This window comes from Theobroma cacao, chromosome 5, assembly GCF_000208745.1.
Source record: "Theobroma cacao cultivar B97-61/B2 chromosome 5, Criollo_cocoa_genome_V2, whole genome shotgun sequence".
NCBI classification, from domain to species: domain Eukaryota; kingdom Viridiplantae; phylum Streptophyta; class Magnoliopsida; order Malvales; family Malvaceae; genus Theobroma; species Theobroma cacao.
In genome coordinates, this window is record NC_030854.1 from 8,174,257 (window position 1) to 8,199,670 (window position 25,414).

General features: G+C 33.1%; 2 protein-coding genes across 2 annotated transcripts; one reads left to right on the forward strand and one right to left on the reverse strand.

Annotated features, from left to right (window-relative positions):
* Nucleotides 7,705-12,294, forward strand: LOC18598370 (2-Cys peroxiredoxin BAS1, chloroplastic). The gene is made up of 7 exons (XM_018122141.1): nucleotides 7,705-8,043; nucleotides 8,741-8,815; nucleotides 8,904-8,985; nucleotides 9,075-9,154; nucleotides 10,354-10,479; nucleotides 11,764-11,877; nucleotides 12,013-12,294. Exons 1-7 carry the CDS (start codon nucleotides 7,837-7,839, stop codon nucleotides 12,127-12,129), a joined length of 801 nt encoding a protein of 266 aa, XP_017977630.1. The 5' UTR covers nucleotides 7,705-7,836; the 3' UTR covers nucleotides 12,130-12,294.
* On the reverse strand, nucleotides 17,094-21,760 carry LOC18598371 (cytokinin riboside 5'-monophosphate phosphoribohydrolase LOG7). The gene is made up of 7 exons (XM_007027869.2): nucleotides 21,626-21,760; nucleotides 20,428-20,525; nucleotides 19,583-19,613; nucleotides 19,019-19,118; nucleotides 18,767-18,837; nucleotides 17,731-17,874; nucleotides 17,094-17,461 (listed from the first exon to the last, which is right to left on the reverse strand). Exons 1-7 carry the CDS (start codon nucleotides 21,731-21,733, stop codon nucleotides 17,366-17,368), a joined length of 648 nt encoding a protein of 215 aa, XP_007027931.1. The 5' UTR covers nucleotides 21,734-21,760; the 3' UTR covers nucleotides 17,094-17,365.

Consider the following 25,414-nt stretch of genomic DNA (forward strand, 5'->3'; position numbering starts at 1 on the left):
TGCTATTTTAGTAGCTGCCCACTTGATAAATAGGATACCAACATCTATTTTGAAAAACAAAACACCACACGAGTTGCTATGCCAAAAATGTCCTTTTTCACATCTCAAAGTCTTTAGACTGTTTGTTATACTTCCACATTGTCTTGTAACAGAAACAGTTGATCCTAGACCCAGAAAATACATTTTTCTTGGATATCCAATTAGCATTAATGGATATAAAGTATATGATTTGAGGGTAAAATAGCCATTTATTTCTAAGATATTATTTTTTATGAAACCATTTTTCCTTATCATTGTGATTCTAATATACATGCATTTCATCATTTTGATCATTTAAATATTTCTAACTATCCATATTTTGATATTTTTTATCTTATGCCTAACAATAATTCTCATTTTACCACTTCTTTACCTAATAAAGGTCATTTGATAATTTTTTTATGATATTGATACAACCTTAAACACTACTTCTAATGAATCTACAAATTCTTAGGATTCTTTTGTTCAAATCCATCACCTAGCTTATCTAGAAAAAGTACTAGATTAATAAACCCTTTCGAGTATTTTGACATTTATCAATGTCAACTACCTTCCCAAACAAAATTAGTTACTGCTCATTCCGTTCAAAAACACTTATCTACTGCACAATTGTCACAGTCTCACAAAGCTTTTACCATTTCACTTACCAACATTTTTTAACTTAACCTTATCAACAAGCCATCAGATACGATCATTGGAAGGAAGATATGCAAGTTGAATGCTTTAGCAGAAAGTAAGGCTGGATAATAATACCCCTACCAAAATATGCACATGCAATGGGGTGTAAATCGGTATACAAGGTGAAACTTAATTTTGAAGGCAGCATAAAGTTATAAAGCAAGGCTATTGGCCAACGGTTACAATCAGCGAAACAGATTTGATTACTAGGAGACTTTTAGCCCAATTGCTAAGCAAACTAATGTCTGAGTTCTTTTAGCCATATCTATTGCTAAAGGTTGGTTCTTAAGGCAATTAGACATCAACAATGCATTCCTCCATGGTGACTTAGATGAAAAGGTATTCATGGGTTTGCCTTAGGGATATGAACTTCAAAGGGAGTATAAATATCCACTAGGTTGTAAACTTGTATGAAAATTATAAAAATTTTTGTATGATTTGAAGCAGGCTTCAAGATAATGGAACTTTAATTCACTGAAGCTTTATTGAGGTATAGATTTATTTAGTCTAAAGTTATTACTCTCTATTTACTAAGACAAAGAATAATGAATTTATGGCATTATTAGCTTATGTAGATGACATCTTGATAACTAGTTCATTAGTTACAATTTTTGACAGAGTAAAACAGTTTATGAGTAATAGTTTTAAACTAAAAGATCTTGGCAAGTTAAAATTTTTCCTTAGTATTGAAATTGCAAGATTTACTTAAGGTATTTCATTGTGTCAAAGGAAGTACACTCTAAAATTGTTGTTTGAGTATGGTATGTTAGGCACAAAACTAATAAGTACTCCAATAGACTATAATTGTAAACTGACCTGATAAAGGTCAGGTAGATACTACTAGATACATTTCATACATAAAACTTGTTGGTAAGTTGTTGCAAAAAGAGATGAATAAAAGTAAGATGGGATATTACATTAATGGAAATTGAATGGAGTGAGCTTAATAAGAAAATGAGTTATTGCATTAATGGTAATTAATGGTATTTGTTGATTTGAGTAGATAAAGGTGGGATTTGAAGAAACTGTAGGAAATAAAGTTGTGCTTGGAGTTTGATGACGCCATGGGTTGTTTAGTGGTGTTCGATGGAGCTTAAGACTCTGATACCATATGAAAAGAGATAAATAAAAGTAATATTAAAGATGAAAATAAAGCCTACTAATTTGCATTTAGTTCAATGTATTTATAGTACAAGTATATGATTGGATAAATTGTTGCAGAGATAAAACCTTTCAAGTTCTACAAAGAAAAAAAAAGAAAAAAACTATATTCTGTTGTGAAATATAACTTTGAAAGAGAATATTAAAAAGAAGTAGCAGGAATGTAAGAAGATCGTCTATGTCATTTCTTGTTCTAGTATATATACCATCAACTACAATGCCTTTATTTATAGGCACACATAGATGCAGGAAAAATGAATTTACATAAATAGAAGGGATGGACTTAATAGATAAGATTGTACATACACTAAATGAAACTAGGAATAGGGATGTACCAACATAAATATGTACATTAGACATGGGGAGATACATTAGATGTTATGAAATACAAGGGATATTCACATATATTCATAACACTCTCCTTTAAATGTCCATTGTACTATCTCATTAAAAACTGTAAGCCGAAAAACCCAATGAGACAAAAACCTGTCAGAAAGAAAAAAGAGTATAGTGCATAGTCCATAATTGGTCCCCCTCAATTAAGCCATATTGCCTCTTTTGGACAAAAACTAGCTAGAAGGAAAAAAGAGTATAGTACATAATCCATAATTGCTCCTCTCAATTAAGCCATATTACTACTTTTGGGATTTACCATTTCTGGAGCATTTGATACCTTACCACTCCAAAGGGCAAATCAATCTTGCATCTTGTTAATTTACCACATTTCAATACCATATACTAATTTCTCAAATGTTGACGTTGTAATGATATGGTAAAAAGATTGCAAGATTATTAGTGTAGCAAATCTGTTTAACGTCAATTTGTCAATTTTCCTAGAGTTCGTGAGTATAGAAAAATTTCGACGAGATACGCTTGGTCCTATCACCTTTAATATATCTTCCCTTGACTTATGCAACACAAGCAATATTATCTTCATAAATTATAGTGGGAGAATTTGTAACCGGTCTTAAACAACAAAAATTATAAATATGTGTTATAACGGATTTCAATCAAACACATTCTCTTCCAGTTTCATATAGAACGATAATCTCGGAATGGTTAAAGAATGTAGCTACTAGTTTTTGCTTAGTACAATGCCAAGAAATGGCGATGCCGTTATAGCAATAATCGGTTTAAGAGTAAGCCTTGTGCAGAATAGATTTATATCCCGCATTAACATATCCAACTACACTTGAGTTAATGGAAACCTTGGAATAATATAATTCTAAATCTATGGTTCCTCAGAGATAACGGAATGTATGTTTTATTCCATTCCAGTGTCTTTAGGTTGGCTCAAAACTAAAACGTGTCAACAAATTTATCACAAAAGCGATATTTGATCTTGTATATTGTGCCAAATACATCAAAGCCCCAATTGCATTTAGATATAGTACTTTAAGACCAAGTATCTCCTTATCAGGTTCTCTAGGACAAAACGGGGTTTCTTGGGGATTAAGAGAGCTTACAACCAAAAGGGTGCTCAATAGGTAAGCCTTGTCCCTGTTAAAATGTCTAAGCAATCTCTTAATGTATGCTGACTGATAGACACGTATTTCATTTGCTTTGTGGTCAAGCTTTAGACCAAGACAAAGTTTGGTTTTACCTAAATCTTTAACTTCAAACTCTATTTTCAAATATTCAGCAGTTTTAGATAACTCTTCTGGAGTTCTAACCAAATTCATATCGTCGACATAAACTGTTATTATAGTAAATCTAGTTTACGATTTCTTAATAAATACGTATGGGCAAATAGGATCATTTTTGTGCCATTCTTTAATTAGGTTCTTACTTAAGCATTGATACCACATGTGGTTGGATTGTTTTAACCCGTACAAAGATCTTTGCAATTTCATTGAGAATAAGTTACGGGAAGTGTATATTTCAGGCATTTTGAATCCTTTGAGAATTTTCATATAAATATCGGAGTCTAATGAACCATATAGATATGTCGTCACAACGTCCATAAGATGCATTTTCAATTTTTCAGAAACTACTAGGCTAATAAGGAAATGAAAATTAATCATATCCATCACAGGTGAATAAGTCTTATTATAATCAATCCTAAGTCTCTAAGAAAAGCCTTGGGCAACAAGTCAGGCTTTGTTCCTTACGACCTCATTTTTTTATTTTGTTTTTGGACAAAGACCCACTTGTATCCAATGAGTTTTACATTGTTGGGGGTTCGAGCTACAGGCCTGAAAACCTCTCGTTTAGCTAAGAAAGCCAATTCAGCTTGGATTGCGTCTTCCCACTTGAGCCAATATTGCATTTGACAATGTTCAATAATAGATCGTGGTTCACAATCATTGTTTATAATCATATGAGCAATTGAGAATGAAAAAGCATCATCGATGATTATCTCATTTCGATCTCAAATCACATTACAATATGTAAAGAAAATCTCAGTATTCCCAAAGTTAGTTGTCCTTTCATGGGTTAGAGCTTCTTCAGGGGCAATAGGCTTTTTTGGAGCAAGCTCAACACTAAGCTTTTCTAGAGTGGATTCTTGATTCCTCCTCCTTCATTTTTGATAGGCAATGTCTTTTGATCCTATTAGTCTTCCAAGCTTAAAGTGTGAGCCATTTTGATCCATTTTAGCCTATTCTTTAGGAGCTGAAATCCTAGTTGGAACATTCACAGTTGGAATATGAGACTTTGTAATCTTAATAGCATCATTAAATGCATCGGGAAGTTTATTGGCAATGGCTTGTAAATGAATTATAAGTTACACCTCATTTTCACATTTAAGAGTTATTGGGTCTAAATGAAATAGATTTTTCTCATTGCAGGAGAAAATCTCAACTAGTTTTTGCTTTTAGCCATGGAAGCCTTAAGTATCCCAACCGATAAACACTGTTTCATTGAAATGACAAGTTGTGAATTTGATGATACAAAGATCAACAGTTGTTGGTTCCACAAACCTAATAATGGATGGTGAATCAAACCTAATGTAAATGCCCAAATGGCGTTGAGGACTCATTTTAGTCCTTTTTAGCGATGCAACAAGCACCTGCACAACGTAACCAAATGTGCGTAAATGTGAAATGTTTAGTTCATAGCCTAAAATCAACTTGATGGGAAACTGTAAGAGACCAGCAGTGGGGTGCAATCTAATTAGTGTTGTTGCATGCAAAACAGCATGACCCCACGCTGAATAGTTGAGCTTTGTCTTCAATAATAGAGTACGAGCAATAACTTGGATATGTTGAATCAAGGATTCTGTCAATTTGTTTTGAGTATGAACATGTGGAATCGAATGTTCAACCTCGATTCCTAGTGAAGCATAACATACATCAAAGCTCTTTGATGTAAATTCATCAGCATTATCCATCCTTATACTCTTGATTTGATAATCAAGGAAATGTGCCCGAAGCTGTATAATTTGTGCAAGTAAACGTGCAAAGGCGATGTTGCACGTAGATAACATGCAAACATCGAACCATCTGCAATATGCATCCACTAAAACCATGATGAATCGGAATGGCCGACTTGTCGATTGTATTGGTCCACAAATATCACCTTGGACTTTTTGTAAGAATGAAGGGGGATTCAGGATTCACTTTTGTCATAGTAGGTTTAGTAATAAGTTTTCCTTTTGAACAAGTTTCACACGTATAATCTTTGGACAAAAAAATCTTTTTATCTTTTAAAAGGTGTCCTCTAGTATTTTGGTTTATTCTATGCATCATTTAGCTCTTGGGTAACTTAGGCGATGATGCCAAAATCCAAACTCATTGAGATTTACCAGTTTCCAAGACATGGTAGCTAGGATTCAACAACTTTAATAGTGACACGATACAATCCTATAGTTGAAGCTTTCAGTTTCTCATGGATGGTTTTTTGACTCATCTTATAAGAAGTGATGTAGAAACATTTCTTATTTTGCTCATAAATTGTCTCAAGAAGGTATCCATTACGATAGACCTGGCAATTCGTGTTTTCATGTCTTAAACGTGTTAGACACGATTAAACACAAAACATATTAAGGTTAAACACGAACACAACACGAATACTATTCGTATCTTAAATTTGAAATATGTACATGTATACGTTTAATAACCGTGTAACACGACACGACATGTTTAGACTCGTTTGTTAAACGTGTCAATATATGACACGACATGATTAATAACACATTTAACACGATTAAATAAAGATATTTACAATTAAATATAATTTTATTATTTAAATTTAAAATCAATAATTATAAAAACAATTATAGCAAAACAAAATAACAAGAACATCAATTATAACAAAACAAAATTTAAAATTAGGATTTGGGCATGACATAGTTACATTATTATTTTTATAAAATTTAAAAATCTTATTAAAATAATTGTTTAAAATTATTTAAGCAAGGTTAAAATAGTCTTTGACTATTAATTTTTATCAAGTTGATAATCGTGTCGTATATACACATTTAAACACGATAACACGATTAAACATGTTTATACGTTTAAATACGATAACACGATTAACACGATTAATTAAACGTGTTTAAACATGTTACTCGTGTCTGACACGTTTATATATGAAAATTTTTGTGCCTTAAACGTGTCATACACGATTAGACACAAAACACGTTAAGGCTAAATCCAAACCTGTTTAACCCCATGTCTTCTCCGTGTCATGTTAACGTGTTGTGTCTAAAATTGCTAGGTCTACATTACGACGTACATCTTTAAAGCTAAGTAGATTTCTCTTTGATCTATTGCTTAGCAATGCATCCTCCGTATGCAAGTGGTGCCATTTGGCAGAACAATTGTGATATTTTCGGAGCCATCAATAATCCTAATGGGACTTGATATTGTATGGACATTTACATTACGCAATGTCACATTCAAGAAAAAGTGTTTGCCACAAAATATGGTATGTGTCGTTACATTATCAAGCAAACAAACATCTTTCCTTTTTTTAGTAATTCCCATTTGCACTTGTATTGACAAGTTTAGGGACTCTCAAAGGCCCACTGCCCCTTCAGGGGACAAAAGAAGGCTTAAGGTCCGTTGTCGACTCTAGGTCAGTTGGACAGTATACAAAATTAAAATCTAATTGGTTAAAGAATTAAAAAAATACATTTTTAGTTGGTTAGAGCCTTGTGTTGATAACGTATTGTGAAATATAACTTTGAAAGAGAATATTAGAGAGAAGTAGTATGAATGTAAGAAAATCTTCTATTATAGGCACAATATCTTTATTTATAGGTACGCATTGATGGAGAGGAAATAAATTTACATAAATAGAGGGGAGACACTTAATAAATAGAAACGTTCATATACTTAATGAAGTAAGGAGATAGGGATGTATCAACATAAATATATATTGGATATTATGATTCACATATATTCATAATATATTCTTTCTTTCGAGTTCATTTTTCTTTGTTCTCCAATCAACCTCGCACAGATTCAATCATTGACTCCTCTCCTTTTTTATAGTTAATTAATAAATAAACACATTCTTGTTATGTGCATGTATTTGGTATGCAACAAACTATTATTAGAAAGATACCATAATTTTTAGGGGAAACAAGATCCAGAAGAAGATGAAAGTAATCTTAAAGAGAAAAAAATTGCTGACAGTTTTGAAGGAGCAATACTATTAATCTTTTGAAATTAGTTTACGTTTCAAAGCTCACCTAGCTAGCTTCTCCCCTGGCTAGAATGGTGACCAATCGTTATCTCTAGACCTTTTTCTCACACTCCACCTTAAATTATTTTTCTTTTATTTAATTATGATAATTTAATATTTTTCAACCGTTTACTCATATTTAGTTATATATAAAACAATTGATTTTGTCTAATTATCATTTTTATTTGTATAGGCAAGTAAAATGAGTAGCTATTCCAATCCCATTTACCCACACCCACACCCACGCTGTCCTCCACTTATCCTTTCAAGTCTTACCCACCTTCATTTCATTTCTCCGCCTTATACTCCAGAGACAGAGAGAGAGAGATGGCTTGCTCCGCTGCTTCAACCACCACAGCTCTCATTTCCTCAAACCCTAGGTCTTTCTCCGCCAAATCTAAGCCCATCTCTCAATCCCTTACTCTCCCCAATTCCTTCTCCGGTGTCCGTGCCCCTCTCCTTTCTCGGGTCGCCCGCTCCGTTTCATTCTCCCGCACTTCCCATTCTCGGAAGAGCTTGGTCGTCAAAGCCAGCGTATTTTGCTTTCCATTATCTCCTTTATTTCCATTGTTCTGTTTTTTTACTCTTTTTTCCCATTTGTTCGAGTAATTTGAAAAATGGTGGTACTGTGGAGGGGTAGACTGCAATGTGACGCATAATTAATTCAACTGGTTATTTTATGAATGCTGAGTGCGAACCATTGAAAGCAGAATTTATTAGGATGTTTCCAGGCTTTAGCTTTGCTTACTGAAAATGTTTTTCATTTTAAAAAGGAATTGATTAGAATGTAGTTAAGAATGGAAATTTAGAACCACTTTTGATTTGAAAGGAAGATGAAAATTTTGAGTATAATGAGTGTAGTTATTAAATTGTTCGTGCAATAAATTTGGATCTTTGACTCCATTGATAAAGCAAAATGGGAAGGTAAAGCTAATTCCATTGGTAAATTTTGTTGAGAACCAAATGAAAATGGCTATTTATATCATTTGAAGTTTGTAAATGAATTAGTATGTTTAAAATCAATTATTTTGTTGATTTCAACAAGAAAAGGAGGGAGCAAATTACAAATGTTAAATGATTTTTTTTTTAAATAAGTCATGATATTTGTTTATTCTAAACAAACACTGAATGATTTGATGGCACAGTAATGGTTTATGGTCATCTTCTGTTTCTGTATCTGCATAATTTCTTATAAATGACTCGGTTTCTTATTTCATGCATCTTCTTGCAGAGTGAGCTTCCACTGGTGGGAAATACTGCTCCCGATTTTGAGGCAGAGGCTGTCTTTGATCAGGAATTCATTAAGGTACTTTGCGTGGATGTTTTTTCTAAAGTATATTTAGGCACTTACTTTTTTTTCCAATTTTATTCTAAATGGTGCATTATTGTTTCAGGTCAAGCTCTCTGAATACATTGGGAAGAAATATGTGATTCTCTTCTTCTATCCATTGGACTTTACATTTGTTTGCCCCACAGGTTTGTTTGATTCTTAACTAGGCTGAAGTTTTCATGATATTAGATTCTGATTCTTACTTCCACCTCCCCAAAATTGTTCCTGCTTGCAGAGATTACTGCTTTCAGTGACCGCTATGAAGAATTTGAAAAGTTAAACACAGAAATATTAGGTGTTTCTATTGACAGTGTGGTAAGTTCCTTGTTGCCAAAAGAAGGTGAAAGAAAAACTTGTATATTTCATCCCAGCTGTGTCCAATTGTTATATTAAAAAATTTGAATATTTCTTTTCCCATAACAAAAATCTTACAGGCACAACAGAGTATTAAATGAATGCTTTCATCTTCAAATTAAGTGTCTTGCTAGTTGCTTATGCATGGAGGTGGCAATTGACTTTCTGCTCTGATCAGGCTCTGATTGTTGACTCTTTGTAGTTAATTCAGGATGGTTAGGGTAGCGTTTTGAACAGATTGAGCAGATCATTTACTTTTTTGTCAATTTTTGCCACATTCACTCTGCTATCATTTAGCAATCTTGTTCAAGTTAATTGGGTTCTGGCTGTTGACTTTTTTGAATAAATTGGGTTGGGTTTCTGGTTGAGTTACTGTTTGCCTTGTGTAGCCTATATAACAATGTTATTTATGCTTGGCTTTCATTACTTATTTTAAAGATACATGGCTTTAGTGATTTGCAATTTTGCATTGCTTATCTCATCACTGAAGTGGACCTATAGTAATGTCACAAAGTTGCACATTGTCTCACCAAAGGTTGTTAACATGTCTATCTACATTGTGTTACAGAATACTCCTTTTCCGCATTAATCAATGTTGCTAGTGTACTGTATTCCAAGTATTTTGTGCAGTAATTGTCTTATCTATTCTTCTGATATCACTACGTTTTATGCTCACAACTATAGAAGAATTTGTAGTAGCAGTGATGAATGCTAAGGGGGTTTTTTGACCTAGGTGAAATGCTAAGTTTTGGCAAGTTTCAGAGTGGATCAAAAGAGATGTTTATAGGAAAGGAAAATCAATAGAGCTTGTTGTTCTTCTAGTTGCAAACAAGCTCTGCATTGACGGTGTATTAGTGATATGCAAACAATTTTATATTTGTTACTTTATACCATCTGGAAAGTTGCATAATAAATGCTGCTTATTGGCTTATGTATTATGTAAAAGTGGATACTACTAAAGGATGAGGTTTTGGTGGATGTATGTGGTGTTATAGATTAGATTACAGTAATCTGTGCAGTATAACAAAGCATTAATATGTTTGGTTGTGCATCTGCATTTGTAATTTTGTGATGAAGTTTGCATTGTTGCTTTGTAACTTAGATTATGTTTTTGGATTTCAAGGCAAATAAAACTTAATCTCAACTTATTCTTTATGCAGTTTTCACACCTTGCCTGGGTTCAAACAGATAGGAAGTCTGGTGGTCTTGGTGATTTGAAGTATCCACTGATATCTGATGTCACCAAATCAATTTCCAAATCGTATGGAGTGTTGATTCCTGATCAGGTATGAGATAACCTCATGTTTGCTAGTAACTAATCCTGGATGAGCAAACTGTCATTTCTTCTTTAATTCTTTGAATATGTTGCGTGGAAGAATATTGCATATAATGTTCTTTAGTTTTTCCTTTGGCAATTATGGGGATATGTCCATGGCTGGCTGGACTGTCACCCAAGGGGTGTGTACTTGACTGCACAGCTGAAGGCTCGTGATTAAGTTCTGCTCATACATACGTCTATATATGTGTATGTGTATGTGTATGTGTTCCTTATCGAAATTAATTTGTGGAATATAACTGTTTTTAGTGTTTGGTAAGCCCAGAAAATCATGGTCAAAAGATATGGTTTTTTTGTTCAAATAGAAAACTCATAAAAGTTTTTCAAAAACAACTTGACAAGTTGAGATCAGGAAGTTATTTTCCAGACACATACCATCTCAGATATTCTCTTTTCATGCTCCTCTATGATCCCAGCTGAAATTTTGACTGAATGGATTTCAATTTCATGGTGTTTTAAAAGTGGGTTTTGCTTGTGGTGCAATCGGCCAACATAGAGTCTTCGTGCTTCATTCAAAATCTTATATATATTTTGTAAAAAGGCAAAACATATTCTCTTAAAAGAAGTTTTTGGTTTTGTTTGAATATAGACTAAATGATTGTAACCTGTAATTCTCAACTTGTATTGCTTTGGTTTTTAGCAGATTGAATATTTTCCGAAGATATGTTTTCTTTCCAACCTGTGTCATAATGCCTTATGCTATGTTCAAACCTTTTCTATAATTTGCTAACATGATTGTAGTACATATATGTATAGTAGACCCAGTAGATTCATATTTGGATTTATTGAATTTTCAGTTTTCCATAGGGTTGTGTTATATAAATTAAGGTTAGCTCAGAAGTTTATGTAACACTGAAGCTATTCATTGAATCATTGCCAATGTTGGTATTGCTTTATTGTTAATAATGCTTGTTGGGTTACCTATATGACGCTACCTTACTGGTCAATGATCAACATGTTGATACCAAGGATATTAACTATCCTAGCTTCCTATTAGTTTCAACATAGGGGCTTTAGGTTTGGCAAAAGCTTGATGTTAGATTTCTTGAAATAGATTCAGTAAGTTCAGGAATTATCCAGATAAATGGCATGCATGCATCTGTGATACTATGACTTATTATTTAAATTGTTTGGATTGATTATCTTTGTCTTAACTATACCCAGTGAGCACTTGTTTATTGCAAATATGATATGTACCATACTGCATCTGTTACAAGTTCACTTTGGATGTCAGGGAATTGCATTGAGAGGGCTTTTCATTATCGATAAGGAGGGAGTTATCCAGCACTCTACTATCAACAACCTTGCCATTGGACGGAGTGTTGATGAAACGATGAGGACACTTCAGGTAATCGTAATATTTTACAAGCATGGTACTGCAATGGACAGAAGAGTTAAAACTTAAGATTCTGCATGTTACTTTATGTTGAAAGTTTCTTTTTCCACATGTATTAATTTGTCATTAATTTTTTGCTTCCTGCAGGCCTTGCAGTATGTGCAGGAAAACCCAGATGAAGTTTGCCCAGCTGGGTGGAAGCCCGGAGAGAAATCCATGAAACCGGACCCAAAGCTCAGCAAGGAGTACTTTGCCGCAATTTGAGGGTGTGTATCTGTTGTATCCTTGGGAGTTTGTCTAAATGAGTTTTGTTTCTATGTATCTGTTATCAATCGCGAGCTTTGGGTAGCAATGTCTGGGGGAATAATCACCTGTGGATTGGGCCTATGCATTTATATAGAAAACGCAATTATCTTCTTTTGGTTTTAACCCACTTCCTATTAAACACGTCTCGAAGCATAATCAGACTCGACCCGGGGAGCAATGGGCTTTGGCCCACTGGCTCACATGCTTCCACTTTATTCGGGATCTTAGCAGAAACCAAGTAATATGATGGGAGGAGTCAGAAAGGAAACAAATGGACCTCCTTGGACATTTAGAAATTTTCTTTTATTGTCCATAGAAGGCCGGTGGATAAAGAAGAGAAATTGCCGAGAACCATGACTGCCGGAGGTTTTTTAACCTTTAAATGTTGAATGAGATGGAGGGAATAAAATTGACTATTTGTCTCTATTTAGTTGTTGTTTACCAGTTTGGCAATACTTGAAGAATAAGAGAAGCATCTTTTCCTGCACTCTGCAGCATTCAGCTATAAGTTAATAACTAAAAGAATTGAAAGAAACTTAACTATCCCATTATAATTACAGATCAGCCGATATTGACAGGCCATTTTCTAAAACGACGAGGTTAGCTTCCCATAGAAACTCGGAGATCTAGACCTCTCGCCTGTTGGATTCTGTCTGTTTAATTTTCTTCTATTCTTCCAAGTAAATCACAACCCTAGACAGGGTTGACCATATTTTGGCTGACTGCAAAAGAATCTTGATATGGGATTTACACAGATCTAATCTTAAGTAATCAAGATGCCATCAGTTGGATCAACAACCAATCATGTGTCTCACGTTATATTCATTATAATATGGTAGGTTCATCACAACCCATTTCTCCCCAAAATGTGGACATTATTGTTTCAAAAAAAAAAAAACATTGTTTTTAGTTGGTTGTTAAGGGTTGCTATGCTAAGTCATTGCATGGATTATGCTTCTAATTATTTCATTTATTATCCATATCAATACCACTTCTAATGATCCAAACATGATTTCGTTCAAATAATTTTGGAATCATGCTGACATTAGGGTTCTTTATTAGAACATGCTCTACTACTCAACTTAATTATAAAAACTTAAGGGAGTATTATAATTCAAGGAATTGGATGATAACAGGACGTGGAATTTGAAGTGTGGTACTCTTTCAATACCTTTGAACATAAACAAACAGGGAAAGAAACTTAAAAAAAAAGGAAAAGGACTTAGAAATGGGATCATCATTAAGAAGTTAAAAGTCATCAAGATGTTTTGATCCGTACCGCATATTATGATTGGAGTATCATGGTGGATGTGAGAATGAATAAGTTAAAATATTAAGCATAAGCATGAGTAACAAGTCAAAATTATCAAAATATAAACACCTAGGGTTTTAGGGTGGATATATTCAAAGTATATATGAACAATTGGACTTTAGCTAAAGTGTACCTCTACCATTAATTTTATTCGGCTTAAGCCAAGACTTACATAACCTACTGCAAATGCTAAATCCCAATAATAATTTCAATTAACTGGCAATTAGATTTTATGAGCGTGTAAATTTTGAAAAATTTTCAATACGAGTAGACACTTTTATTATGTATAAAAGAAGATTATCTCTCCCATTTCTTTGTTATAACTTGCTTGAGAATGACATAGCTTTAAACATTTGATGAATATATTATCTTTCTTTTTTTAATTATGAAAGGGTAAGATTCCCTTGAACCACATTTCATGTTTCATCAAATTTTATCCATCTATCTTGATATAAATGGGTATATGCTAAATTTACAAATCAAACATTATTTATTTGCAAACATCAACATGCAATGTAAAGTCGTTTATCCCATTTCCACATAATAATGACAGAAAAGAAGATTGACAAGATCATGTTTTCTTGACCACTCGTGCCCTAATTCTTACATGTGAAAGGAACAACATCGTAGTCCCATATGCCATACCCAAAAAATGTCTAGTCCAACCAATAACATGCATGTCATACGATCTTGTCTAGTCACTGAAAAAGGAACATCTGAATTTTAACATGATTTATGGGGGAGAATTGACGGATTTGTTTCCTATGGTTGACTCTTCAAATAATCTCTTTCTATGCCCTAATTAGTATAACATGATTTATGGAAGAGAATAATTAGGGCATAGAAACATCTTAATTAACATGCTTGCTTTCCTACGGTTAACTCCTTAAAAATCTCTTCCTTTTAATCAAATATTAAAATTAGTATAATTTTATGCTCACATTTTTTAGTGTTACCTATATATATTAAGCATATTCAATTAGAGCTCACATATGATTAGGGTGAGTTCTAACCTCCATTCTCTCAATTATGATTGGGATAACATTACTCATTTTTTTCACTTTTTTTTTTCCTTATAATTTGTCCCTTCTGATATTGTAAGAATAATTTATAACATAACTTAAGGTGGAGTTTATCATCCCTTCTTAGACAAATAAAAGGAATGATTATCTGTTGTAATCATGAGCTTTGAATTTGAGTATTTCAATTAAATTTTATATTGGAGGGATCAGAAGATTAACTCATTCACTAAGGCAGAAGATTTTTACATAATTGCCATGAGTTCGTGACTTTGTAACAAGTGGGCCCATTGATGAGCCAATTCAAAAAGTGGGGCCCATAAGTGGAAACCCATCCGGTCCACTCCCAAGAGACACGCGTTTTTCTTAAAATACTTGATAAAAAAAACGCGTCTGCATTGCGTCTTTATCAGCATTGACCGCCGACACACCACCGCACAAACAAGTGCCTATATTAAAAATTGTAGTATCTAAATAAAAATAATTAGAATAATATGATTCCTATGAAATACTTGAATGAAAATAATTAATAATTACTTTGTTAGAAAAAAGAATAATAAATAAAAAATGATAAAAAGAAAATTATTAATAAAAAAGCCTAACCATTTTGCCTTTTTATTAAATTTGATAATTTTAGATACTATACGAAATTAAATGGGTTTAAATTTTGGTATTATTGTGGTAATATGTTTACAACTCAAAAATATTCTTGTTTTAAGTTGAATTGATACTCTTGGCTTATACATGATATGTTTATACGCATTTAATTAATCATATTTTTTTTAAATAACCATTTAATTAATCATATTAATAGATTTAATTGATATTACTCAACATATTTAATCTATTTAATCTCAATTATTAAATTATTAATATTTAGAATACAAAATTACTTGTTATTCATGCTTAAATAAGTAAATTATGTTTAAATGGGTTATCCTCATTATGTCTAATTAGATTAATCATGTCTCAATGAGTTAATTGTATTGTGTCTAAATATGTTTCAAAACATATTAATCATATTTAAATGTGTTGATAGTAACATATTGTGTAACTCGTGTAATAAACTGGACATGCTCGTGTCGAAGATATTGACAAGATTAATTAACTGTATTATATTTGTGTTATTTCATTTATCAATTATACATTTACCCTTACACAACAACATTAAAACCAACACACACAAAGTATCAACCCTATTTTCCACCAATTTAAATATAACGAGTAAAAAATGTTGGATAATCTCCAAACAATAACTTCACTAAACATTTTATTTACCATTGAACATATATTACCTATGTTAATTATCAAATTTTCTAATAAAATTTAAAAATGTCACCTTCATTATAAAGTACAAAAGACAAATTTTCAATTTTTATTGTTATGATTAGCTTCAAAAAAAAAAAATTATTGTTATTAAATTATGACCAAATGTTTGTACTTTACTTCTTTCTGTTAAAGGTGGTCAGCTACACAGTGGTGAGAAAGCCAATCCGAGGGATGTAGATGGTACATATGTCTCATGCACGCTTCCTTAATTAGGTCAAGTTTGAAACATAATTGATTTCAATCCCATGAAACGCGTTAATGAAGATTGGGTTAATATCTAATTTTGTCTTCTTAACTTTACCTATGAACATTTAAAGAAAATAAAATGATATACCTATTGAGTGAGGAAGAACAGATGTGAATAGTTAATGCTAATTAATTGCTTGCAATCAGGACAACTAAAGCCTCATGGAAACGTATTTACATTGTAGTTTGAAGTAATAATGTGATATAAGATAGAAGGTGGTCTTTGGCGTTCGGCATAATCATAGGAAAATTTCTTCGAATCAAAGGATTTTCTCTTCAATATATATTCCGGAGATTAGGGATTGACTAATATTTCATGCAAGGATTAAGGGAAACGATTTTCCAGTTGTTTGAAAATAGATACTTTGGATTGAAAAGTTGGAAAACATGGTGTGTGAAAGAGCTTGGGAGAGGGTACATTTACTTTCTTCGAAAAACATGTTTCCCAACTTCCAAAGTATCTGTTTAATTCCTTCATCACGCTTCTTCTTACTTACCAATCAAACAATTGAATTAAATATGGTACCGTCATAAAAAGTTGATCATGATTCATGGATCCTTTCGGTTTCATTATCCCACAATTCTTTTATCTTTAGGTCATGCAAACTCCTAATCGGGGAGTCTAGAGTTAATATTTTTCAACCTATAAACACGTATTGTAGCTTACATTATTTTGGGTTTTAGCTCAAGCATCCTCTTGGACGACGACCCTCCCTATCTGTTTAGCATAAATTTGTTTTATGGAGTCCAAAATTGATAATAACCTACGAGTCTTGTATCTAAAATGAAAGGTAGTGGTTAAAAAAGTGGCATATAGAGTGTTAACGATGAATAGATAGTCGTTTACGAGGAGAGAACTTTTTCAATCCATGAGCGTTAAGGAATAAAGAATCAATGGAAGGAATATTCAAGTCATTCCATCCTATTTTGAATTAATTTCCATACAGAAAGCATTTATCTTGCTTAGATAACTATATATATATTTATATATATATTGAGACTGAGAGAAGCTTAAAGAACTGATGTATATAAACAAAAGTCGTAGTTAAGTCCTGAATTGATGATTTCTCCACGGTTTCACAGAGGGAAAAAGTGACGCTACATCTTTTCTCTACGGACATGTATATATCAGACTTTTTGTGACACTGCATGCGATGGTAGGCCAAGTTCCAAAACACCACCAAAAAGTACCTGTACTCCGCTCCGGCTTGTACGGTATTAAGACCGCATATACACTTAGTAGGCAAAACCCAAAAAAAGTAAAAGTATATAGCTGAAGCGATATTTATCACGTGGTAACCCTGGATTCCGGAACGTAACTAAGTCTGTCCACTTCATCCCATACTAGTTTTGATGTTACTTCATCGTACTCTGGCTCGTAATCCTGTTTAACATAGAAAACCTTAAGTCAATGAGGTTAATTTCATTCATATGTTCAGAAGCCCATGTGAAATTGCTTTTTCAATCTCACGGAAAAGTGAGGACAAAGAAAGAATGGTCATAAAGGACACTACGGCACATATAATAATTCTACTTAAATTAGTCTTTAGTCATGGAAATATAATTTTTCAACTTTCAAACATGTGAGTTGCCTACTCATTTTCTTTTAACTCTTTTTTATTTGCTGTTCAATATTTACCAGGAGCTGCTTACCTCCAGTTGTCTGACCAATTGTTTAGCAGTTGGGGCAGACACGATAATGCGACGTGCAGTTGGTGAAATAAAGCCTTCATCAACGGCCTTATCAATGAAAGACAACAAAGAATTGTAATATCCATCCACATTCAAGAGACCCACCTGCAAAAAGGAATATGACTTACTTTTAAATTATTGGATAAAGTATAATATCCAAGTCCATAGTATCAAACTATAATAATCTTGATTTGTCTAGTGACCTAAGACATAACACCAACACCTTCATTTGACCAACATTTCTAGTTTTTTTTTTAAAAAAAATAGTACGTAAGAACCTTTCTCCCATTCAAACGGAGATCTTCCGATCAATTCTCAAATCATGAAAGCACGAGCATCATTAGGTTATCAAATCTTATGCTATCTTTCCATGTGAATTCTTTTGAAGCACCACATGCATTGATTCTACGTTTTTCTTCCTAATCTGTCACAATTTATAAAAGATATTAATCTAACAACATCGTGTCAACTTTGCTTTCAAGAGTATAGAATTCCTAAGAAAACAGCATTGTACTCAAGAAACATGACAAATCAAACATGTAGAATCACGCTACTTAGCTTGGAGACAGGATAGAAATATATATTAATGTGAGACTAGAAACCAAGTTGAGTTCTACAACACAAAACATGATGTCATGTGAACATATGAGTGCTGACAATAAGTGCGGGTATGATATAAGTTGAGCAACAAATATTTTAAGGTGAAAAATCCATTCGTTTATATTTTAGGGCCAGGCCACATGATTCTATACTTGACACCTTCAATTATTTTCTCTGGAACAAACCACCAATGCCTTGATTCGATTTTTACCACTTACAAGGAAAATTGTTATTTAGTTAGTTTTAGGCAGCTATTTGCAAATATCTTTTCCTACCATCACAAAAACCACCTACCAATTTCGATCCGAGACCAAATTCTTATCTGTCATCAACTATACCATCATACTCAATGATTGACATAACTAAACAAACGACGGAAACACAGAATATTTCTTACAGGTTTACGATGAATTCCCAGCTGAGCCCATGTAATAACTTCCAGCAGTTCTTCAAGGGTGCCATAACCACCTGATATTTTAATAAAACATTAGTACTGTTTGAGCATTCCAAGCCAAGCATTCTAATAAATTATAATGTGATGAAAACACCTATGGTTATTTGGGACACATCCTGATCAAGGGATTAAATACAGACTGACAAAATATAAGAATAAGAGAGAGATATACCACAAATCAAATAGAATGCATACCGGGTAGCGCAATGAAGGCATCAGCCTGTCGTGCCATTTCAGCTTTCCTTTGGTGCATATCAGATACAGCCCTTACTTCTCCAACAGTCTCACCAGTAATCTGCAACAAGACCCCATGTTTCCAACAGATTATCAGTAACACCTTCCGCTTAAAATTCCACAAAAAGTTACTAAATTAGTAAAAACAAGATCACATTTTACAAAGAAGTAAGAAATTAAAAAATCAGATCTCCACTAAGCAACAAGTCACTGAAGCAACTAACTGCCTAGTGTTATCAACACACAGCTAACAGAAAACCAAGTAACAAGCTTTTAATTGCACTCAGCTTTCAGATATTGACAATTTGCTTTTGCTTTATCATCGGATTCCGCAAGCCATTAGTTCTATCAATAGGCTACATAATTTGACAGTTACAGCGGGATAGCTACATACACTATCATATGTATTATCAATTCCAGCCATGGCTTTTGTAAATGATGGATTTCATGGGAAATAGATATCAGAATAACATTGCAGACAACTCGGAACAAGTTGGAGATTTGATTCAAGGCTCTGAATTTTACCTCTCTAGGCATCAAGGTCCTTGGAATAACACTGCAAAATCCAACAAGCATAAATCAGTATTATTCTAAAACGATAACGTTAATTTTATTATACTTATGGTAAAAAAAGACATAAACTAATAAGGAATGTACTACTAGATGTAATCTTGCTTCCAAATCTACAAGAAATTAGGCTACAATTACCAAAATTATCCTTACGGCGACACAAACTAGAGACTTCCCAGTGGCAGCAAAGTCTTTTTCAGTATAAGATGCATTCAGTTATGTTAAAAGGAGGAGCTCCAATGACTGCAAAAAGTTTCTAAGACTCTAGACTCTACAACTTTAAAATGATTTCTAACTGGAAGTTAGAGTACAATTGTGGACTGACAATGCAAGGATCAATAGGGATTCACTTTTCCCAACCGATAAAAGCTACTCGAAAAGCCTTGTAAAAACTTTTAGTAAAGGCACTTATAGATTCTAGTTGCATGTACGAGATAACCATGTTCCTTTCTGCACAAATCCAATTAGACCACAAAAACAGAAACCTTTAACCCATTGGAATTTTTTTTTTTTTTACAAAAAAGGGACAAATCAATTCTTTCCTCTGGCCCAGCATTTGATCCCATGATGTCTGCCTTTGTTGAGAAACCCACTGCCATGGATAATTGAGAAAACTTGCATGGTTCAAGAGGGAAAAACTCTTTTAAAATATCAAATGCTCAAAACCCATTTCAAAGTCCCAAAAAAACAAAGATCATTACCCATCTTGGGATGAAAGAAAAAAACATGATGCTTGTCTTCTAAAACGAGAAGACCAAGAAGGAGAGAGAGAGAGAGAGAGAGAGAGAGAGAAAACAAACCCTAGAACATGGCGCCCACCATCATGAACTGCCTGAGAAACAAGACCCATCAATCCCACGCTTCCACCCCCATACACCAAATCAATCCTTCTCTCCACCTTCAAAAACAACAAAAAATTCATAAATTGCATCGAAAACCAAACCCCATTAACACGTGTCACAAGGACATAAACGTTAATTGTTGTCTATACAAGAACAAGAACAACTGGAACATAAACAAATTGAGAAAACACTATAAAGTTGAGTGAAAAGGAACCATAAAAAAAACCCTACAAAGCGAGAGAGAGAAAGAAAGAGAGAAACATAAATATATTTTCCTGGAACCCCATAAACAAAAATCATGGAGGTTTTCTTGTACAAGTGCCAAAGTGAAGAACACGCTCAAAGGAGAGTCATGATATCAAGGCAAGCACGTTTGCTTCCCTAGGGAAAAGCAGGAGATTATGACTATTATTATTATAGATATTATAAATGTTATTCATTTTTAAGGGTTCTTAAACAAATGAAACAAAGGATCATGCAAGACGGCTGCTCAACTGACAGGCAGGTTACAGCTAGCAAGGTCTGTCTGTCTCTCTCTCTCTCTCTCTCTCATGCCAAACATAAACCCTAAACCTTCTCCCTACAGCTAATTCCCTCTACAATCATAAGCGCACGTCGAAGGCTTGATTGTTTCAACTCCCCCCACTTGAGAAGAAAGAGAAAACGAGCTCACACAAGAAAAATCATTTCTGGGATCCAAATGGAATATTCTTAAAAATATATAAATATTGCAACCATGAAGAAGAAATTAGTGTATGATTAAGGAAAGTGTTTCCCGCATCTATTGAAGAGAATTGCACCAAAACAAGAACTCCGCCATTGTATCAGATTTTCTAGAAGACAAAAGACTGAGTACTCCATGTTGAAAGCAATGAGAATTTTGGAATCTGAGAGTTGAGACTTGAGATGGAAAAATGTTGGAGTAGGCCCCAAAACAAGTACTACAAAAAGAACCGTAACAATGGAGGAAAAACACAGAGACAAGGAAAAGGGTCCACAACGGAATTGTTTTCTTCAGGAAACATTCTTCATCGGAAGCGCTTCAAAAGTACAAAAGAAACGAAAAGAAAAAAGAAGAAGAGGAAAGAGAAGACACGTATCCCCAGAAAGAAAAGCCAATTAAAGAAAGTAAGAAAGAGTCGATTGTTTTATTTACCAGTTCCTTGCCTAACTCCACAGCAGCTTCTTGGTAGCTAGCTTTCTTCCCCGAACTGCTCCCACAAAACACACAAATCCTCTTAAACCTGGACTTTGTCTCTTCCATCGCTCTCTTTCTTTCTTTCTTTCGTTTTCTCACTTTCTTTTCTTCCCAATAACAATAATGATGACCTTGAAGAAGGTTGAGAAATGAGAACAAGGTGAGTGGCAGTAGTATTTGTTTAAACACAGGGAAAAGCAACACGTTCGAAGCCACATTCAAGAGTAGGGAATTGGGTGCTTATATATATAGCCAAGTACTGTTTACTTTTGGGATATTTTTAATTTGGAAGGTAGAAAATATTTATTTTTTATTTAGAGAGAGAGGGAAAAAAAATAATCACAAAGTGGGAACTCTATTGGAAAATGGAGACGGGTGCTGCTGCTTTGCATTATATCTCAGTTTCACACTGTCAGCCAATAGCTTTCACCCACGTGGCTAAAAAAAATCATCCTTCCAAATATTGTCATTTTTGGGGCTTGGCTTTGATTAATCAACCAACATGGATGATTTATATACATACGATAATTCATGTTTACAAATAAAGTTTGTTAAAATTGAATTATAAAACTTAATAATCCCTAAATTCAAAATATCTTAATTCTATAAGTTAATAATTAAATGTTAAGATGTTTCTTTCAAAGAGAAGACCTATATACATGCACAAGTTATTTGCTGCTTTTAAAAGATTTGAAAGCATGTTTTTACATAATATTAACATTTCTTTCCTGCATAATTTTTCTAGCATGAAACCCTGTGAACAAACGAAATTGTTATCAGTCATAAAAGCAAAGATGCAAGTACGAAAATATTCTTGTTTAACTTCAATATCAAGAAACAAAAACTATAAGTGATGTTAAGAGAAAACCATAATCTTTTAACATTGATAACTCAAGATTTAGGATCAATTGGAACTTACTCTGGAGAGATTTTGGTTTCAGATCTTCCTCTTCGAATTTGTTTATTGAGACTATGGAGACTTTGTTTTTCAAATCTTCTTCTCTCTCAATTGTGTGTCAAATGATTTGAAGGAACGTTGTATTTATAGTGTTAAATAAGAGATTTCAATGAGAATTTAATCTCTTTGATTTATTTTTAAATTATTTTAATTTGATTAGAATAAAAGCATGATTCATAAATGGCGTTTGATTGGTCAAATTCTAAGTCTTTGAATTTTGATTAATTGAATTTGAGTTTTATCTTTAAATTATCTTAATTTATTTATAAATAAATTGGATAACTATATTTGAATTTTAGTAAATTTATTTAGAGATAATCTCAATAACTTAGACGTGAATTTTGATTGGCCAAATTTAGACATTCTCTAAATTATCTCAATTTATTTAGAGATTTAATGGATGAGTCATAGATGAATTTTAATTCCCAACTATGTGTCTTTGATATATTTAGTTAAAAAAATTAATTATTTTTTAATTAATTATATCTCTAACTTAAATGGTGTCATGGAGGTACAAGGTTTGTCTTTGAACAACTTTTCAATTTACTAATTTTGAAAGACATGTGGCATCTTGTAATTAGATAAAATTTTTTACCTTCTAGAAATGCCTCATCAAGACTTGTTCACGAATGATTTTTAACGTAACAAATGGACAAGTTTTGAAATTTGATTTGATTTGACATCAATATTTTCTTATATTTTTCATTTCAAGAGAATATTTGCATAGCTAAAATCCTTTAACGAGAGTATGCTGGACTCTTAGCATATGTAGAATTAATTGAAGAAACTCATTCTTGATTTCAGGATTTAATTGGAACTATCGTACATCCTTAACATACTTTAGTTTTATTCAACTCATAATCATGAAAGAATTACGCTTCGACTTTAATTGAATGTCATGGTTGCTTCTTAACTGAATAGCAATAAAGTAATCCCAAAAGAATCACTTCACCATTTTAATTGATGACACATTCTCCACCAATTAGAAGAAATACTTGCTTCCAATTAATAATTTACTCCCTAATCAATTAGGAGTAGATGTTGCTTCCAATTGATAATTCACTCCTTAATCACTTAGTAGATCAAAAATCAATCACACAGCCTAAGGTGCACTACGAATCTGATTTAAGCTATGCAACCAGCCTATGGGTAGAATTCTTTACCAATTTGATAGTTAACTCGATTTGTCCTCTATAAAAATAAAGTTCCCTTTCCAATTTTTTGCACATCAAAACAATTCATGTTTTGCAACCTTTCAATTTAAAAGCTAGTTGCCATTATATTAGAAGAATTCTCCATCCTCCTAAGATCATAAGGTGATGTCGCTTTTTTTTTTTCTTTTTCTTTCACTAGAATTGTCTTTCTTTTGTTCACTATCCTACTTTTTGCTTGATGTTTTTAGCTAGATTGATAACTCAAAAACAATTAAACCATTCATAGGCATATCTCTTGCCCCTACTTGCTCGCTTTATCAAGAAACGTTTTTGCATGGTTATTGCTTCAAGTTATTTCGAAATTCTACTTTAAGCTTTGTTTGATAGTTTGCCTACCACCTTGCTAGCCACTGTCCAATTCTTGCAACTACTGCTTAGCTTCTTTCCAACTACAATTTTTTTGGCTTCTTTCCAAATTGTAATTTTTTTTGGCTTCTTATTGCAATCTTTCTTGGTTCATTTCTTGCTATGGTTTTCTTGGTTTGTTGCAATCTTTCTTGATTCTTTTCTATTGCTGGAATTTCTCAGTTCCTTTGCTTGTCTTCACTTGATTTTTTTTATCTCTCGCATATTGACACTTTATTCAAGTCTTTCAATTTCCCAAATCTTAATCTCTTAGCCAAAATTTTTTTTAGTCACAAGAGATTCGACAATAATAATCAAGAGAAAGAAAGATCTAAGCACTAGTGAGCATAACTTCATATTGCTCCCATGTTCTTGGTCTTTGTCCTCATCCTTTCTTATTCACAAGATTATATGGCCATTTTCTTCCATGAGCTTTTTAGTGTGCAACCTTGAATCTTGGATAGGTTCCTTGTACTGAATTTTAATAACTTCTTGAAAAGCACTATGTCATATTCTTTTCTCTTTTAGTCTTTTACCATGGTACACTTTAAAGACTACAAAGATCATCTTCTCATTCTTTACACGAAAGATGAAACATGAAGAAGGGATTATTTATTCCCTTAGGCATACCTATATTTGGTTCGATTTTATCATCCCAGGTATCAACACTTATTGCTTCTATCACTTTGGAAGAATGGTCCTCTCAGCCCACCAAAGCTTCAACATCTTCCTTAAGAACATGATATCTTCAATCTCATCTTCTAAATAAAATTTCAAGCCATTAGAGATTTGTCACCTTGTGAAGTCACATAATTTCATGTGAAGCCTATTGGGAGAACTCCCTTCAAGATTATTGAAGAATTTAATGATATTTTCTAAATATTAGGAATAGGGTAATGAAGTGTTGTTTTTCTTGCGTGATGCAAAGATTGATGATGCTATTTGTTATGCATCTTTGTACATTTCTAATCAAAACAAGGATGTCATTTGCAAATTTTACGATGGTTGATGCCCAACCTGGAACTCCTTCCATATTGCCTCTAAAGAAGCTTCCCTTCCATTATGAGGTTTACACAAATTTTGGTTGTCTTTTTATTTATCATTGGCTTTATGAAGTTATCTCTTGTACCGTAGAATTAATTAGTGTTGACGACAAAGCGAGATTCTTCCCCAAGAGCTATGAGTATTTATTTGTCATCTTTCAATATTTAAATAAAAGAAAAAATGACC